Genomic DNA, 17,950 nt, shown 5'->3' on the forward strand with positions numbered 1-17,950 from the left:
GGAAGTAATCGGCGTCAAGCATTGTTACGTTGCCATTCTTGAATTCGACACTGTGTAACCTTGGCGGGGACGCGACATTCTCACACGGGCCATTGTGACGTCATCAATAAGGAACAATGCAGTCGGGAGGAAACTGTCGATTTGCGGATCGATTTGTGTCAGGGTAACATTGTTGTTTGATTGTGACCGATTGTTTTCAATAAGAATCACGAAGGAAATTCGAAAACGATTGTTACAAACCGGAATTAGGAACAATTATTTAAATACAACTAAGTAATGGGATGTAATTCCAGTTTCTCCACATGGATTGGCTCCAACTATACGATGCCTTCAATTTATGTGATTTATGTGGAAAAAATAAGCGCAAAATAATTGGATGGCCTTGAATATAAACAGAGAATGTACGTAAGGTTGCCAGGTAACATCTTATGCATTTGTCACACAGACAAAGGCTTTTGCCACGTCATAATGCAGATACGTCATTACTGATATCTCCCAACTTTCCCACATGAATCTCCGCACTAATGCACATGCATTATGACATAATATACATGTGATTGTTACGCATGTTGCATGTAATGGGTTGAATTTTCATGCCCGGTATATTGTCTGTGTATCTGATTCGAAAGAAGGACACAATATAACATGTGACGTATACAACATAAAAACATTTGAATTTCGTCGGTGAATCTCTCACCATTATTCCAACTGTCCAGCACAGTTGTTATTGATGGCGAATAATTATTTCCACAATCGCCATTATTTCTTGTTTCAATATTCCCACCCCCTTTACACTGCATGGGGAAATAACCAAATGATCCTGAGAGAGCCTCGTTTATGATGTCATAATTCCCCAGCGCGAAATATGGAACGTCGATTATTGACAACAGTTGGCATGGTAGCGCAGACGTCCTTTATATAATTGTGTATTTGAATGTAGAACAGTTAAATAAACAGTTCGATAAGAATTATTGGTGTGTGGAACCTGCAAACTGCCACAAACAACCACTCACTTTAAATTTGACGCCTGCAATTAATTTAAATTTCGTACAAAAAATTTAAGGAATATTTTCTATCAAATGTGTAGCGAGTTGTAGAACCGGTACGTTAAACACGATTCTGATGTCACAATGATAATCCTCATGACATCATGTAATGCTCGAGTAAGCATGAATTACCGGTGACGTAATAAGCTTACGTAGTTCGTAATTGGCTGGAACGTGAGCAAGTAGATTGTAACGATTACAATGTGATTTATGATGTAATACGAACTAAATGAAACAGGAGAATTATATAAAAACTAATTAAAATGCGCGAATTCCTCATTATGTTGCCCTTCATTCTGACATTTGCTTAAATGTATAAACTTAGTCATTACTTCTAAAAAAATAGAAAAAAAGCAAAGCAAAGCTATATACGCCATATGGGGTCAAGATAACAACATGTTTTGCTGCTTAACGTTTGGCATCTGTTCGCGTTTATCAAATTGCTGTTACCTTCAGTCAGGGTAAAGTGTTATCGAATATTTTGTAGATAAGATTTCTATTCTTATGGTTGGGCGTTTAACACCAGTTAAAAAAACTTCCTTGGTTTCCATTCCGTGTTGGTTTGCTTCACAAACACAGTTATGTGGAATACAAAATTTCAACATTCCCAACACAAAATGGTTTCGTCGTTTAAAACCAACAATATTCCGAAAAACACAATTTAAACATTGAACCCGCTACAACCCAGTGTGTACCCAACCGACGCCAATTTCCCACCAGACATATGCCAGTGTTTAAGAATGGATTATTCCGCTTTGTTGATTTTCACCGAGAAAATTTTCCGCCATAAGTAAGCGACATTTGCAAATGTATCGCGGCAAAAACTTTCTTTGCAATAAAATAACTTTTATTTCTCCGGAATATCAAAGACAAAGGCGTTTTTGTTTTTTTAACCTCTTTGTGACGTAATAAGGCGGGCAAGGGAAAACCCTAACCGTGTCAAATAAACAAGAACGACTCCTTTGTTCTAAGTTTAAATAAACAAAAATTCTGGCGCCCGACTTTCGACTCGTGTGATTTGGTGCCGATTTTGCTTTTGGAATTAAAGAACAAATAATCGCTGCGTTCAAGCGTGAACAATTGCGTTTGAGACGTCATAATCCGGAAACTGGAATTCCAGAAGAAGCGCCTTTTGAAGACAATCGTTAATTGAACAATTAACCATATGTTGTTGGGAACAATCTGAATCTTAATTATTTCCAACCTTCTGTTATTTCCTTTATTGATACGACAGTGTTTTTCTGTTACGTAACACTTTTGTTGAATTATTCCCTAAAAACAACCCTGCTGACGCAATTAGGAAATACACAAGTATATAACTCTCACTTGTGACGCAACAAATAGGAACAATGAACTTTCGAACTCTTCAATGATTAGCGAGGGGAAGTAAAGAGAGATGAGCTTAATTTAAGTTTACGACTTAACTGTCGTAAAAATAGTTGTTTAATTTAGCGAGTTGGCGTTTGTAGCTGTCTATTGCTCGTTAACCGAGCCGAGCAACCCTCCAAGCGCCACTTAATTACATTTCGCTCGTGAAAATTTCCAGGACAATCTCCTTTCTCTGAAATTCGTTTCTGCTAAAAGTAAAAATACAGCAAGATTTACAAACTAATATTTTGTTTCGTAAAAAAAGTGAAATGAATAATTTCATGCATTTTGAAACTTTATATTCTATATAATTTATGGATTTAGTTGACATCCTTAAAGGATCCATTGTCTTTTTGTGAGGTCACAGATCGCACACCCCGACTGATAACTTTTGCCATTGTGACATAACAAAACAAACTTTCTCATCGCTACTTTGACTGTGGGCAAGTTCATCGGAGAACGTCACGCAAAAGGCGCTTTTGTGGTGTCATAAATCAGCATTGTGACGCCATAAACGTGAGACGGATTACTTTTTAAACCGTGAAAAAGTAAAAGAACTTGTAACGATTAATAGACTCAAAATTGCCTCCAGTCGACAATTCTTTCAACAAGAAATTTAAACTTTTCAATCCGTTTCGTGACTTGCAAGCTAATTATTTGACACAATTGGTGATGTTATTTTGAACAATAGAATAAATCCTGTGCAACAGAGGCTTACAAGCACCAAACCATATGGAGATTATACAATCAAACCGAAATACTAAATAGGAAAACATTTTAAACTCTATTCTGTGAAAATTTTTAGTGGGGTGTGGTGCTATAGTATTGCAGTTTGTTATTCGTAAATCATGCAACAATCAGTAAGTAGTGTAGTAAACACTCGGAGACGTTACAAGGTTTGGTTGCAAAGTGTTGCAGTAACAGAAGCGACCTGTGCAGTTCAATCTTTATCGCTTTTGGAACCTACCAGCAAATGTGTACGTCAGGTTTAAAAATGGAGAGTTTTTTAACCTTTTTGTCCGGAAGGCAAAGTCGGAGAAGTCCCTGCCTGAAGTTTTTCGAAACATCGTTGAGATTCAGAAGTCTGTGTTGTGTTACGTAGTAATTTGCGAAATATTGCTATCTTGTGGTAACATTTATGTGCACTTAGTCATCCCTGGCAAAGTAGATGGAGGATTAACAGTTATGTGACAAAATGATGCCGATCCAAATATCGCTTCGGAAGCCATTGACAAATAACCACGCGTATTTGTCATAAGTTCCAAGGTAAAACATATATGTACCAAAAACAATTATTTGATATTAAATTATTTTTTTCTATGTTTTACAAACCTTACCGGTACTAATCGCGACATTAAAAAAAGGTCACAAAGTTTTAGAATTACCGAAACTTCCGTTTCAAGAACAACTTCAAACATGTTGCAGGTTATTTTCTCTAATCGGTGCAGATAAAGCTTAGAGCACGTAAATGACGACATTCGTTTGCCTATTTAATTATAAATGACCCCGTCCAATGTATTTGACGCACAACCCTCGTGACCAGACTACCGAAGTCTGAAGTTACGCAGTATTTGATGACTTGCGTATTTCAGACATATGATTTGCACAGCAATTGGTCTCGTGTGTGGCTTGAATCCTAGAAGCCACCCGGCGTTATAGTTGTTTGTTTTGACATAAATGTTCAGATTACGTTTTAATGACTTCATGATGCATAAGAGTCAAGTTTAAGGAACGCATTATGGTTTATAATTAAGTTTTAATAAAAAATCTGAAAATGTTTGTTGTGCCTTGGTATTTATGGTAAATACGCGTGACTACAATTCTGCGTTGTAATAATTCACTCAACCGCATCAATTTACTCAACCGCATCAATTCACCCAACCGCATCAATTCGCTCAACCGCGTAGTGAATGATTAGCACGTGGAGTAGAAATGTAAACAACATTGCAGCCAAATGTGTTTACCGAAGTAACGACGCTGTTTCCTATAAATTATATCATTGACACGGACCAAGTCACGTTTACCTGACAAATTATCATACTTTCACGCCAAGTAGCATTTTGTGTTTGAAATGTCATTAACTTTGCAACAATCAAGCAGACGTCTCTCTTTGATTTTAAGTCACGTCAGATATTCTTCAACAGAGAGTCAAGCAAAAAGAAGGTTTTACTCCAAACACAAAAAGATTAATGTTTATGATGCAACAATTAGTTACTATGATTCAGGTTTGTGTTAACATTGCTTTGTTTAGAAAGGTTTTCACTGGTAAACTTGGCAATGTTAAAAGTGTTTTGATAATTCCTTCAGTAAATGCTTCATAGTCGCTTATGTTTTTGTATAAAATTTTTAGTGGACTGTTTTTATGTGTGCAATATGTTTCGGGAAATACATTTTTATGTGTGCTCACTGTTTCAGGAAAGAACAAAGACAAGGCAATTGTTTTCCTGCATGGCAATCCCACCTCCTCATACTTGTGGAGGAACATCATCCCTCATGTTGAAGATATAGGAAGATGCCTTGCACCTGATCTGGTTGGAATGGGAAAATCATCAAAACTTCCTGGTTCCATGTATAAATTTGCAGACCATTACAAGTATCTTGAAAAGTGGATGGATTCTGTGGGATTGCCAGAAAAGGTCTTTTAAACTAAATAATTGCCAGTATGTTCATGTTCTGTGGGTTGAAAATTGTAGGTATGCATGCAAAAAAAAACAAAAAAAAACAGTGAAACTTGAAACAGATACTAACTAGTTATTGTGTCATGCCATATTTACTTCAGTAGGATGAAACTACAGAGTAAATGCAATAAAATGCATTTGTAGATAAATCTGGTGATTCATGATTGGGGATCTGGACTTGGTTTTCATTGGGCAAACTTGAACAAAGACAAAGTTCAATCTGTAACTTTTATGGAAGCTTTGGTTTCTACCATGAAATGGGAGGATTTTCCTGACCTCTCCAGAGGGATATTCCAGGCAATGAGGGCACCATCTGGTAAGTTGTTAAAACAAGTTCTCACCAAATTGTTTAATCTGTAGTTTGTGATGTTTTATTAAAACCCAAAATGTGCCCCCCCACCAAAGAAATTATTATGCCTCTGAAACAGTCGACTTGTAAGTGTGCCCCCCACCGGATAGGTTATTATACCTCTGAAACAGTCGACTTGTAAGTGTGCCCCCCAACCAAACACCAAAGAAGTTATTATGCCTTTGAAACAGTCGACTTGTAAGTGTGCCCCCCAACCAAACACCAAAGAAGTTATTATGCCTCTGAAACAGTCGACTTGTAAGTGTGCCCCCCAACCAAACACCAAAGAAATTATTATGCCTCTGAAACAGTCGACTTGTAAGTGTGCCCCCCAACCAAACACCAAAGAAGTTATTATGGCTTTGAAACAGTCGACTTGTAAGTGTGCCCCCCAACCAAACACCAAAGAAGTTATTATGCCTTTGAAACAGTCGACTTGTAATTGTGCCCCCCACCGGATAGGTTATTATACCTCTGAAACAGTCGACTTGTAAGTGTGCCCCCCCCACCAAAGAAGTTATTATGTCTCTGAAACAGTCGACTTATAGGTGAAAAACTTGTGTTGGAAAAGAACTTCTTTGTTGATCGACTTCTCCCTGCAAGCATTATTAGAAAGCTCACTGATGATGAGATGGACGTCTATTTGGATCCATTTAAGGAAGAAGGTGAAGACAGAAGACCAACACTTACCTGGCCAAGAGAAATTCCTATCGAAAATGATGGTATGTTACTCCTAAATGTAAGGGGAAATTATATTTTGGAAACTACCTCAATCCTAAAATTTATACCACCTTCTTTTAATGATCAATGATATATCAACACTGTCTTCAATCAAGACAAAGGCAATTACTAAGTCTTTTTTTATTAAGTGATAATACAGTGGTTCCTAACCAAGGGACCATGATGTTTTTACCAGTACAGTAATGCTATTTTGAGGTCACAAAGCTTTATTATAGCTATACCATTGTTTTCATCACATGACATCACACACAGTACAAAACTTTCAAATTCTTTTTACAAAAAATCTTGCTGTAATAAAGGCCGCATATCAGTAATTTTATTAAAATAGTTTTGCCCACGGGGAATGCCCGTCTTGTACTCCCCTGTCATTAGAGAGTCTTAGTTTCATCACAAGTCAACCGGTAATGCATTGGGGTCAATTTGCGGGTTGAATGAGCACATGGTGTAGCCAGGGCGATTTTCAGTGTGTTTGGTGCAGTTTTAGTGCATTTTTTGCTCTTCTCAGTCAGTCAGACGTTTGGTGCAGGGTGCTGTTAAAAGTTTAGTTGAAAAACCATCAAAATGTTCAAGGGGATGTAGCTCAAAATTGAATCACAGAAGTATACCTTAATTTGTGATTTTATGTTAGGCCCGCCTCTTGGCTACGCAGTAAGGTGAAAATTAGTTGCAAGATAGTTGCTTAAAGCACCCCCTAGGGGTCATTTCGGCCCCCGAACAGTCATTATTTTAGCTAAATGGGCTGCAAAAAAATGTAAGATGGTTTTGCGAAAAAATGAATCACAAACAATGTAGGCCCTAACCCTTTTCTATGCAATGGCAAAATAATTGTCACAGGAAAGTTGCTTTGGTTGCCCCCTGGGACTGTTTTTGCTATCCTATAGGACAAAAGATCCTCCTGGAGGCTCCTCAGATCCTTGCTGTGTTTTGGTGGATGCAGCTGCAATCAATTTTTTTCTCTATGAATAGTACCAGTAGATCTTCATGGGTCACTGACCACAGGAATTGTTGTTGGCAAAAAAGCAAATCACTCAGTATGGGTATTAATGGTGATAGCCTTCAAAACTAGATTTTTGGGATTTAATACTGATATGCGGCCTAAAAACAAATATTTTTGTAAAACTGATTAAATATTACATTTTCAATATGATTATTTTGTAATTAACAGGTCCAGAAGATGTGATTGGATTTGCAAATGCTTATAATAAATGGTTGAGGAAGTCACAAGATTTGCCAAAGTTGTACATTCATGCAGAACCTGGATTTTTTTCCCCAAAAATCAAAAAAGAAGTTTCATCTTGGCCCAACCTTAAATCAATTACAGTAAATGGATTGCACTTTGTACAGGAAGATTCACCACATGAGATTGGAAATGCTTTGCACGATTTTTTGTCAAATTAAGATTGTATGTAAAAAAGTTGCAATGATAGAATTGGTTGACAAGTATTATAATACCAATGAAAAAAAATAAACAGTCACGTTACTCCATTGATTTCTTCTGGCCCATAAAAGTTGTAAGTTAATTGTCACATTTTGGCATTATTTGATTTATGTTTGTGATTACAGCAATTTGCACTTGTAAAGATGCCAGCCTCCTAAATGTAACCGATTATGTGTTCGCTAATAGCTTGTTAAGCAATAATGTACTACTGGAAAACAGGCGAATGTAATAATACAACTCCCGCCAGAAACAAATGCACACAACGCCAGAAAAAAAAGAGAATGCAGTTTTGAACCAAAACCAGTTTTTAAGTAGCCAGCCGTAATACGTATACTACGTTAAAGTGAAATCAAATCAAGTGTATTTTGCGGGAAAAACAACCACGCAGATGAGCAAAATAAAATGGCATGGAAACCATGAAGGTTTGTCAAGAAAAACAAATTTTACGTAGTTAAAAAAGATGTATATTTCTATGTTGCCTTGACAACTACATTGCAAAAGTTTCCTCATCCACACTACAGGCATTGACCCAATGCTATTCTACAGTTGCTAATCTGTAAAAATATATTTTAATTTATATTTGGGTCTCCTTTGGTTGAATCAAAAAAACATCAAAGTATTAATTAGTGCTAAGATCGGACCTGAATAACTTTGTGGACCAGGATTTTTTTGGCATCACAGCACGTTACAGCACTCAATCTCAAGACAAGAGTTGCCAAAGACGACTAAGTTTTCGCTAAAATGGCGCAACATAAATATGATTTACTGGTTGTCCCAAATAATTCCAACAAAGTTATTCGCCAGCAACCGTGGTAAGTTCAAACCTGTGTGTATGTGGTATAATTTGGATTTTGTCTACTGTGCAATTACGCTAATGGTCACAGAAGGCCAACTTATACCAAATTTCATGAATAGTTAAGTCGGTCTTTGTGTTAAGTCTGCAACAAATAGTAATTTCATGGTGAAGGTACAAAGAAAGATTGCAGACAAAGTATTTGAAGCAGAAAAATAAAGGTGAATGTTTAATTGGTCGAAATTGGACTTTTGTCCGGCCTGGAGCCGATGATTTTCGTGATGGAATTCCACCGGATATGGAAGGAAAGTTTGTAGTTGAGGTATAAAAACTTTAAGTTCTGTTTCAGCTACTTCAAAATTGTTTTGTAGTTTTTGCAAAACCACAAAGGATGTTTTAGAGGTTCGCCTATTTCATCTGTCACCGCGTTTTAATTGTTGTGAAAATGTTTTAGGGGACAAAAGGGATTTCTCCAGTTTTAAGTCACAGTAAAGACTCAATATCAAGTCGACTTAAAAACAGCAACGTTCGAAGGTAAAACTTTTGAGGGTTTTTGTATAATGTGTTATGATGCAATTTTATCCACATGAAGGCCCGCTCCATCTCTAACAAAGTCACAAGCCTGCTTCAGTAAAAGTCTGCCCTTGCAACAGAAAAGGATCGATCACATCGAAGAAGTTGAATTTGGATTAACGCAACATCCACTTGCTCTTTATCCCCATCTTGAGGAAGGAATGCCACCTGAGGTTTTTATCAGAAGTTTTTACAAATAGATAATGAAGCATAACTTTCTCACAACTTTCCTTTTAAAAATATCAATAAACAACTTTATATTTTGTGCTGTATCTATGATTTAGTGTATCTGTGTTTATGGCATTGGATAATGTGTGCACAAAAAAGAGTGGAGCAGGTTTGCAAAACATGTTTAATCATCATAACCTGAAAGAAGACTTAAATGTTGGAAAAAATAATATGCAATGAAAACAAGAAAATATTTTTTATGGCTGAAAACTACTTCTGGTCCAACCGATTCTCATTAAAATTAACCAGATACATTGATTTTTGGCAAATTTAAAAACTTTTGTTGGCAGTTATTTGAAGAAATAGTTGACCTCCTTGACCCTGCAATGAACCCTGACCTTGAAAGTGAAGAAGGTTCCACATATATGGATTTGGACAGAAAGACCACAACAGATGGAAGTACAAATAGGTGTGCAATTATATGCCTGCAAACCAAAAATTTGCTAAGCTTTTCCTTGCAGAACTAACAATGGAGAGGAAGAAATCATTGAAGAAGATGAAAATGAGTTGGAAGAAATAAAGTAATTTCCTATATTTTAATGAAACAAGTTTTAGAAACATAAAATCCATCTTTGTAGAATCAGGAATGGAAATTATACCCTAGATATTGAAGCCATTTATATGTTTATTTCAAAACCAGTTTTTTAGCGTTAACCTGAAGTTTATGTTCAGATTTGGTGATGAAGGAAAGCAAAGAAATCCTTATAAATGGATTCATAAAAGGGAAGAGGCTCAGAAAGATGATAAACGAGGTTTAAAAAAACGGCCGACCTCCCCTTCGCAAGATGAACATATTAAAAAGGTGGAATACATTCACTGAACAATTCAAATAATTTACTTTTTTAATTTACTTTTGTTAAAAAGGTGGAATACATTCACTGAACAATTCAAATAATTTACTTTTTTAATTTACTTTTGTTAAAAAGGTGGAATACATTCACTGAACAATTCAAATAATTTACTTTTTTAATTTACTTTTATTAAAAAGGTGGAATACATTCACTGAACAATTCAAATAATTTACTTTTTTATCAGCTGACAAACTGCAAGTTTTTACTCCTTGCACAGGTTAAGATTGCTTTCAAATATGTGTGGCTTTGTTAATGCCACCATTTCGATAAAGTAGTGGCATGGCAACATTAAGTAATGAAATAATGTTTTATATTTATTTGTGAAAAGCATTTCACTCAGTTTCAATGAAATGATATTTTAAGTAATTTTTTAAGGTCACAAAGGAATTTTGTGATTGGGTTTCCGATCTTGGAGGGGAAAGCAACAATGTTGAAGAATCCACCATAGTTAGTTTATTTGCAAGTGGTTATGAAACAAAGGTACAAAACCATGATTTGTCATCAATATTTCAGCAACATATGTATGCTTTGTTTGTAGCCAGCTTTATCGGTTCCCATCCATGTAGTGGAATTGTCCAATGTTCCCTCAGAGTTAAGAATATCAGCTGGAATTTCCCCTCGTGGTTCAGCAAAGAGGAGCCAACCCTCATCTGTGGCGCCAACAAATGTTACTGTAAGATTTGCTTCTCCAAATATTTTGGTACAACATATAGAATAATTTGTATTAATAGTGGAACTTCATGAAGTAGGTTGGTAAAAAGGTGTTCAATGGGATGACTGACAGTGTGTTAAGCAGATATTTCTGTATTTTAGGGTAGAAAACATTCAAAAGTTTTTTTTTAAATTTTCCTGCTTTAATAATTTTTTCCTGTACATCCATGACCAGCGCACGAATGTTCCGGAATATGAACCAAGTTGGGTAAAGTTGAATTATGGAGCTTGGTACATTGATCCAAAGATGTGGAAACTTCGGGCAAAGGATGAACCTCTTGAAGATCCTGAGGAGGTTACGAAGAGAGAGATGTCAGAATCAAAGAAGAAGAGCCACGAAATGAACTCTCAACTTGCACCACTACATGGCGCTAGAGCCTTCCGGTAATTGCAAAATCAATGGGGCATGAAAGTTAAAAACCTTAACAATTTGAAATTTCATGATGTCCTTTAGCTTGGCAAAGGCCAATGCTATGTGAGATTTTATTGCAAAGTTTTTATGTAAAGTGAATTTCTTGAACGCGACCACCGAAGAAAACCAGAATTCATGAGCAAGGTTTCAACTCTGCAAGATATTGAAGATGCCAAAAATGAAAACAGTCATGGACCGAAAACCAACCGACCGTTGTCAAAGGCAACGTCCCGTGTGCGGTCTGGATTCACAATCCGCTCAACTGACCAATCAACGTACAGATAACCAACATCAATTTTTTTATGGTTAATTATTATTTTTTACCAAATGACTTTCTGTTCATTGCCAGTTGCTGATGCTTGCAGCTTGTTTTTTGAAATACCGGCACTGTTTATGTTGTGACACTTTACAACGTCATTGATGGTAAAATACACTGTGCACTAAAACAGAGTGGGCTGAATTGTGACGTCACATTAGTGACAATATTAGCAGGTCGCAAGAGAATAGATATGGAGTTCTGGTATTGCATCAAAACGCTTCAAATAAATTTTGTCTACAAAGTTTCGGTAGATGGTAAGAATGTTATCAGAAGTTTCAGTACAATCTTTTTTTATTTAAAGTCGGAAATTGATGACGTAGACAAACGTTCAATACACAACGGTCCAAGCGACGAAACAATGGAAGTAAATGCATAGGGCGTGAATTTGTGTGAAGTATTTTTTGTTGATATTTGTCAGCTGTTCTGCTTCTTATTCCGACTATTTTTCTGGGAAGACGTAAATAATTGTATTGCCTTAAAGCCATAATTATCTACGTGTGTGATATTACTGGAAATCTTAAAGATTGAACTTTGGCGCTTGCATTAATTGGTGATAGCAGCGTTATGAAAAGAATTACATATGTTTCAGAAAAAAGCGTTTTTGTAAATTATGCATGTGCACTTTTTATGTAGACAGTTTGTACAAAAAATGTAATTGATTCTGAAAAGATGTGCTGTAGACACAGTTCGACAAGCAGGAAGAGGAAAAGCATTTCTGTCAACCAGTTGAGACTTGCTTTCATAACCATTCTTGCTGTGCAATCCCCCAATGTTTTGTGCATTATTCTCACACAACTCAGCCAAGTATTGGCAGAAACTTCTGATGATGTTGTCCTTAATTTCAAAGATATAGACTTTACAAGTATGAGCAATGTGATGTATTTAAGTTGTTCGGTTACAAACTTATCCTGAAGTTAAAAATGCTTTTTGAAACAACAAAATACCTTATCAGTGTACTTAGTATCTCAAATATTTTGAAATTGTATTTAAGATGTAACTGCCCTTGACATTGTGGCAAGAAGAGCAATGAAACGATTGCATGATGATTTGGATCATGATGATGATGGGAATGTATCACTTAGTGAAGGGGCAAAGGTATGTAACCACAATTACAATGGTAAAAATTTGAAATACTTATTGGTGTTAATATGTGGACATGATATCACATTATGAGCAGGAAGTAGTGACTAAGGTCCAATGATATATACAATTCTACTTATGCTGGGTAAACCATTGTTTTGTCAAAAATTTAAATATAATCAACCAAAACAAGCACTATTTTGCTTACATAATACTGGATAAATTGCTGCCACCTTTAATCTAATATTTTATTCTTTGGCAGTTGTTTGCAAATACATAATTGACAACATTAAAATAAACCACAAAGTGGAAGTCTTTGTTTGGCCGTTTGGTCAGCAAAGTCGTCTGATAGTCACACCAGCTGCACTAATGAGACCTTTTAGGTTAGGTCCAAACAGTGGCTATCTGTCTGCAGCTTATACACATTTAAAATAAACTGTCATCAGTTTGTACTTAGGCATTTATAATCTTTTTCAGTTTCTGCATCGTGGTGAATTTAAAGGACATTCTGGAGGTAACAATTTACCTGGATTTGAAACAGACAAAGATGGAAGAATAACTGAAATTGAATTTTGGGATGCTTGGGTCAATTCTGCAGGTCTCTGAAAGCTAAAAAAAATGTTTTTGATGTAAAAATATATACATGGATGAATATTTTTGTTTTGGGTAATTATGTTTCCACTTTATTTTATGATTGAACTTCAACATTTAATTATCATTTTCTTGTGGGGGAAGATGGAATATGTCAGTAATAATTCACAATTGAAATGTGGTGCCATAAACTTTTGACGTAACTTTTCAAATAGGAAGTTCAAGTAAATCATTAACAGAGTCTGTGTCACGCCTTTGTGTAAAGTTTTATGTAAATATTTAACTTTTCATCTAATTCTGGAACCTAATAGTTTAACATTGGCCAAGTAGCACTGTGCACAGCATTATCGTTAAGTTATTTTTATTTCTTACATAAGACAAATTGTTTGTTTGATATAGATTATCCACCTTATAAAGCAATGTTCTTAATGCTTTTGTGGGTGTGTGGCCCTTACTACCAAAAATTTGCTATTTCAAAATTATTAGCTTGCCTTGGTTGTCCATTTACTCATACAACATGTGAACTACAGTTTGGTAGTATCTTAATGTAGATATTACGAAGTTGCTGTCCAACATATTTCAACAAAACTTGTAGTATTGTATAAGCTGAACACAGATGGCCACTGTTTCGACCTATAAGATATCATCAGTGCAGCTGGTGTGACTATCAGATGGCTTTGCTGACCAAACTGCCAAGTTCAAACTTGTTGCATTTTGTGCAGTTCACAATTGGACAGTACATGAGATGGTTGAATGGTTGAGCGATGAAGTGGAACTGCCACAGTATGCTACTAAATTTAAGCAGTATGGGATCTGTGGTGCTGCAATGCCCATGTGAGTATATCTGGTAAACAACATGCCAGTTCCCCTAACACCTTTTCTCTTTGAATATATTTTGTGGTTTGGGGATTTTATGCAACAAAATTTTAAACTAGAAAATGCTTAATCTATGTGTCTGGTATATTTGCTTATCATAAGATAGTTGTTTATATTATTTATTCATGTGTATTCAGAAAGTGACAAATCTTCATACAGTTGCATGTACTGTACACCCATCCACTAAAGCCTTTGACATGTTGCACAAATGTAGCTTTTTAAGCCAGGGCAAATCTTTAAACTATTTAAAATTTTAATTTCTAACCACTATACTCAGCATTGCAAGCAACAGCTCTGTTGTGTTATCACTGGTAGAGGGCAGTAAAGAGCACCGTCTTAAACTTTGGCTGAAAGCATTGGATATTGTTGTTTGTGGATACACTCACTGTAAGTTCACAACCTTAATCTTCACACGTTCCTTCCTTCTCATTTCAAACTTTTTCTTTCCCCCAATATGGCTGATTACTGGGGATCTCACCGACAGTTTGGCATCACAGTTGTAAACATTCAAGTTGTTTTTTTAGCTTCACAGAAAGAGATTTTGTCATTTTGAAAAAGGTAGGCATAGGATTGAAATCAGATCGACACAAAATTCTCATCAAATCAAGAGAGATTGTTTTGTTTGGTCTCTCAAAGTGTAAGGAGGCCTGTTGTAATCAAAGTATATATTTGCATGGCAATCTATGGTAGAAGCAATACTTGGTTGAAACGTAATATAAATATCTTTCTGTCCTGCACAGTTTTGCCCACCTCAATTTGTGTAAGTTCAAATAAATCAATGATCGTGATAATTTAGAGTGTTGAAAGCCAACGTAGTTTTGCATTGCATAGATAAGTTTTATAAATTAATACAATTTTAAACAACTGTGAAACTAAATGTATTTGTAGAGAAAAAAAGTAATAACACAGTTTAGCACTTTAAGCATTTCTGACAGTTCAAAAAGCACAAAAATGTTTGGTTTTAATTTGCTTTTTTTGCTGATTTCTGTAATCTTTCAGCTTTTGCTCTGTCTTCAGTCCTTCACTTGCATGTGCTTCTAATCCTAATACTGTGTTTAAAATATACATTGTTAATTTTTGTTTTATAAATTTAATAGCACTGATTGGTAAACTTATTTCATGTTTTAGCAAAATCAAGTTTGTTGAAAGATATTTTATTGACAATATCTATTGGAGTTGCCATTGGTGGAATCTTGTTTGGAATCCATGTACGACGAAATGCTGCCGTTGCCATCACAAACATGCACAAGAAATTGAACAACCTTCAAAAGGAATTACAGAAGTTGGACGAAGAGGAAGATGTTGTCTGGTATTTTGCCTGCATGTGAGTTGTTCTGGTTAAGGGTGAATTGTATATTCTTGTCTCCAGGATGAAAGATGTTGGCACCAGTGAAGAAGAAAGAAATGTTCTTGAAAATTCAACGGAGGTATCAAATTAATTATATATTTTTATATGAAGCTAAATTAAGATGACTTATGAACTATGGAAAACTTCTTTAAACATTTTGCGTAGATAATCAACAAATGATGCTGTTTTACAAAGCTTTAAATATTTTCATGTATTTGAAGATGTTGAAAATTGTTGAAATAATATCTTCATTCCAGCATTCAGGTTCAAGTTCTTCTTTGAATTCTGAGACCAGTATTTATTCACGACTCATGGAAACGCAAGAGGAATTAATTGAGGCCAAAAATCTTCTTGAAAGTGCTGAGGAACGGTTACGCATGAGTGAAAAACGTTGGACCCCTCCTCCACGATTGCTTGCATGCCTAAAGGTTGTCTGACATTTCCTTATTTGGTCGTCTTGTATTGTCCTGCCTAAATCTGTAGATGAAAAAAAAATAGATTTTTCGTTGTAATTCACACACAAACACCAATGTGCAAAATTGCATGACAACAATAATAACTTACTTGCTTTTAGAACACTTATCAAGTTGAAATGAAATTGCATGAATTCAAAAGAAGCCAGGCACAGACAAAGGTAGAACAAGCAACCCTTCAGGTTTGAAATTTTACTCTTTTTAATTTTCAACATTCATTGGTTGTTTGTGTTTCCAGTTCCAGAAAATGAAGAAAAAAATCTCGGTATTCAGTTCAATCCATTTCATTCACAGCCGACAGGTGGATAGTTTTGACATGGATGTTCAGCTTGCAAAGTGAGTTTCTTTGTTGTGAAGCTTTTATCAAATTTTCCAATAAAAACTGCCTTTGTCAGAGATGCTTTGCGAACAGTTCAAAGAGATTTCCGAGAAAAGCGAAAAAGATGGAACGAACTGGAGAGTTTGTGTCATTGCAAGTTTATTACATCATCAGTAATTACATCACCCAGTATTAAGTCACCAAAACCCACACAATCTGCAAATGAACCATCGAAACATGACCAGGATACTGGATCAACAGGTAAATTCATATTTTTGGTTGAAATGCATTTTAAACACGTATTAGTGCTAGTGACAAACATAACTATATTTTTTTAGCGAATATTTCAACAACTCGTGCTTCTGTGGAAACTGTTGATCAGCTTGGAAGTTTAAAGGGTTTCTACTAATATTTAATTTTGTCACTTTTTTCTTTTTCTTTCAATAATAATGCTTGGACCATAAAATGTTCATTAAAAAGAACCCAAAAATGGGTGATGACATATGTTGATATTTCATTGCAGATGTTTCAAAAATTAAATCTTTTACCAAGAGTGACATGAAGTCGCATAAAAGTATGTCATCTTGTCCTTCACTGGTTGAACTTCATGAGAAATCTCCAAAACAAATCTCAGGAACTTTGTAAGATAAAAAAATTATTTATTTAAATTAAATTGAGTTCCTTATTCCGAATGACCCTGATTCAAGAACATCAAAACTTAGACAAACTACAAAAATATGACTTCCTATAATATTTTCCAGGATGAGGTCATCATCTGATGCAAACACAAGAAACCCAAACTTGCACAACAATATAAAGGTTTTACCTGAAAGCAAGTCAATCACCTCCAGATCTCCTAGCAATGAAGAATCTTCTCATGGAAATTTTGAAAACCACTGCCACACATTTCCTAGGAAAAATAGGTTGCCAAAAGTTGAGCACCAATTAATATCTTCACATTCTACTGGGCCAACAACAAATATTCCAAGTCCTGCTCTTTCCAATCCAAACCTGACCCCGAACAAATCAGTCAGCTGTCAATCGTTACCTGACCTTATCGGTGAAGCAAAAATGAATGGGAAAGAAGAAACAAAAAACAAATCACCGTTGATGGAGAGGAAATCCAAGCGAGGATTCTCTTCCATCTTTAAAAACAGGAGAAAGTTAAAATAATTCCTTCACGCATTTCTGTAACTTCAAAATATTTTATCCACTGCTTGTAACACACACCTTTATGTGTCATCTATTCTTGCATCTAAGTTTGATGTTTTGTTAATTTTTTTTGCAAATTCTGGCTTTTTTGAACAAACGTCATCTATAGCTGTTGTGCTCTTAGCCATAAATTGTGTAATAAAATTACTGGCAGTAATTTTTAAGCCATTTGTTGGCTTGCCACTAAAATCACCAATCTTAATTTTTGCAATATTGTGTAGTATTTTGCGAAGTCTACTGTATTTGTGTAGTGTTTTTCCATTGTAATATCCCATTAAACTACGCTTAATACTAAATCCTATCTTTAGAGATGCTTAATGGTGTGGTCATTGTTTTAGCTGCGTTAGTGATGGAACAAGGGTCACTGCTATTAAACGTAATTCGAACATTAATATAAAATGAATATTAGGAAAAAGGAGGATTATGTTACAAAAAAATTAGGTATTTTAGACGAATGCAGTGATCGATTCATGACAGCATGAGTTTTGTCAGTGATGCAGCAACAAATCCATCCGACGAAAATAAATAAGTCAACTCCAACCTT

The 17,950-nt window shown here is 35.5% G+C and overlaps 3 protein-coding genes across 4 annotated transcripts; all 3 read left to right on the forward strand.

Annotated features, from left to right (window-relative positions):
- Nucleotides 1–4,318: 4,318 nt before the first annotated feature.
- On the forward strand, nucleotides 4,319–7,835 carry LOC145911056 (haloalkane dehalogenase-like). Its single transcript, XM_082998297.1, has 5 exons — nucleotides 4,319–4,639; nucleotides 4,830–5,050; nucleotides 5,237–5,408; nucleotides 5,990–6,163; nucleotides 7,348–7,835. Exons 1-5 carry the CDS (start codon nucleotides 4,486–4,488, stop codon nucleotides 7,578–7,580), a joined length of 954 nt encoding a protein of 317 aa, XP_082854423.1. The 5' UTR covers nucleotides 4,319–4,485; the 3' UTR covers nucleotides 7,581–7,835.
- Nucleotides 7,836–8,133: 298 nt separating this feature from the next.
- On the forward strand, nucleotides 8,134–11,636 carry LOC145911265 (protein FAM47E-like). The gene is made up of 11 exons (XM_082998552.1): nucleotides 8,134–8,432; nucleotides 8,588–8,735; nucleotides 8,868–8,947; nucleotides 9,006–9,159; nucleotides 9,505–9,623; nucleotides 9,676–9,735; nucleotides 9,887–10,016; nucleotides 10,441–10,545; nucleotides 10,604–10,738; nucleotides 10,952–11,160; nucleotides 11,284–11,636. The coding sequence occupies exons 1-11, from the start codon at nucleotides 8,362–8,364 to the stop codon at nucleotides 11,471–11,473; spliced, it is 1,401 nt and encodes a 466-aa protein (XP_082854678.1). The 5' UTR covers nucleotides 8,134–8,361; the 3' UTR covers nucleotides 11,474–11,636.
- A 464-nt stretch (nucleotides 11,637–12,100) lies between these two features.
- LOC145910842 (stromal interaction molecule homolog) lies at nucleotides 12,101–17,729 on the forward strand. 2 transcript variants are annotated; one of them, XM_082998053.1, is made up of 14 exons: nucleotides 12,101–12,369; nucleotides 12,499–12,602; nucleotides 13,065–13,185; nucleotides 13,901–14,012; nucleotides 14,332–14,441; nucleotides 15,183–15,363; nucleotides 15,424–15,481; nucleotides 15,660–15,830; nucleotides 15,977–16,057; nucleotides 16,114–16,211; nucleotides 16,271–16,455; nucleotides 16,533–16,592; nucleotides 16,718–16,835; nucleotides 16,956–17,729. In XM_082998053.1, exons 1-14 carry the CDS (start codon nucleotides 12,177–12,179, stop codon nucleotides 17,365–17,367), a joined length of 2,004 nt encoding a protein of 667 aa, XP_082854179.1. In that variant the 5' UTR covers nucleotides 12,101–12,176; the 3' UTR covers nucleotides 17,368–17,729. The 2 variants fall into 2 exon arrangements, with proteins under 2 accessions (XP_082854179.1, XP_082854178.1); XM_082998052.1 differs by lacking the exon at nucleotides 14,332–14,441 and adding an exon at nucleotides 14,579–14,691.
- The last annotated feature ends 221 nt before the right edge of the window (nucleotides 17,730–17,950 follow it).

This window comes from Ascidia mentula, chromosome 8, assembly GCF_947561715.1.
Source record: "Ascidia mentula chromosome 8, kaAscMent1.1, whole genome shotgun sequence".
In the NCBI taxonomy this organism is placed as follows: Eukaryota; Metazoa; Chordata; class Ascidiacea; order Phlebobranchia; family Ascidiidae; genus Ascidia; species Ascidia mentula.

Excerpts from the sequence above, each read along its gene's own strand:
- LOC145911265 (XM_082998552.1), top strand. The coding sequence starts at position 8,362 with ATGGCGCAACATAAATATGATTTACTGGTTGTCCCAAATAATTCCAAC. Across the intron at positions 8,433-8,587 it reads GTTATTCGCCAGCAACCGTG|GTACAAAGAAAGATTGCAGA; the intron begins GTAAGTTCAAAC and ends TTCATGGTGAAG. Across the intron at positions 11,161-11,283 it reads CATGGCGCTAGAGCCTTCCG|TGAATTTCTTGAACGCGACC; the intron begins GTAATTGCAAAA and ends TTTTATGTAAAG.
- LOC145911056 (XM_082998297.1), top strand. The coding sequence starts at position 4,486 with ATGTCATTAACTTTGCAACAATCAAGCAGACGTCTCTCTTTGATTTTA. Across the intron at positions 5,051-5,236 it reads CTGTGGGATTGCCAGAAAAG|ATAAATCTGGTGATTCATGA; the intron begins GTCTTTTAAACT and ends ATGCATTTGTAG. Across the intron at positions 5,409-5,989 it reads GGCAATGAGGGCACCATCTG|GTGAAAAACTTGTGTTGGAA; the intron begins GTAAGTTGTTAA and ends GTCGACTTATAG.
- LOC145910842 (XM_082998052.1), top strand. The coding sequence starts at position 12,177 with ATGTGCTGTAGACACAGTTCGACAAGCAGGAAGAGGAAAAGCATTTCT. Across the intron at positions 16,058-16,113 it reads TAGAACAAGCAACCCTTCAG|TTCCAGAAAATGAAGAAAAA; the intron begins GTTTGAAATTTT and ends TTGTGTTTCCAG. Across the intron at positions 16,593-16,717 it reads TCAGCTTGGAAGTTTAAAGG|ATGTTTCAAAAATTAAATCT; the intron begins GTTTCTACTAAT and ends ATTTCATTGCAG.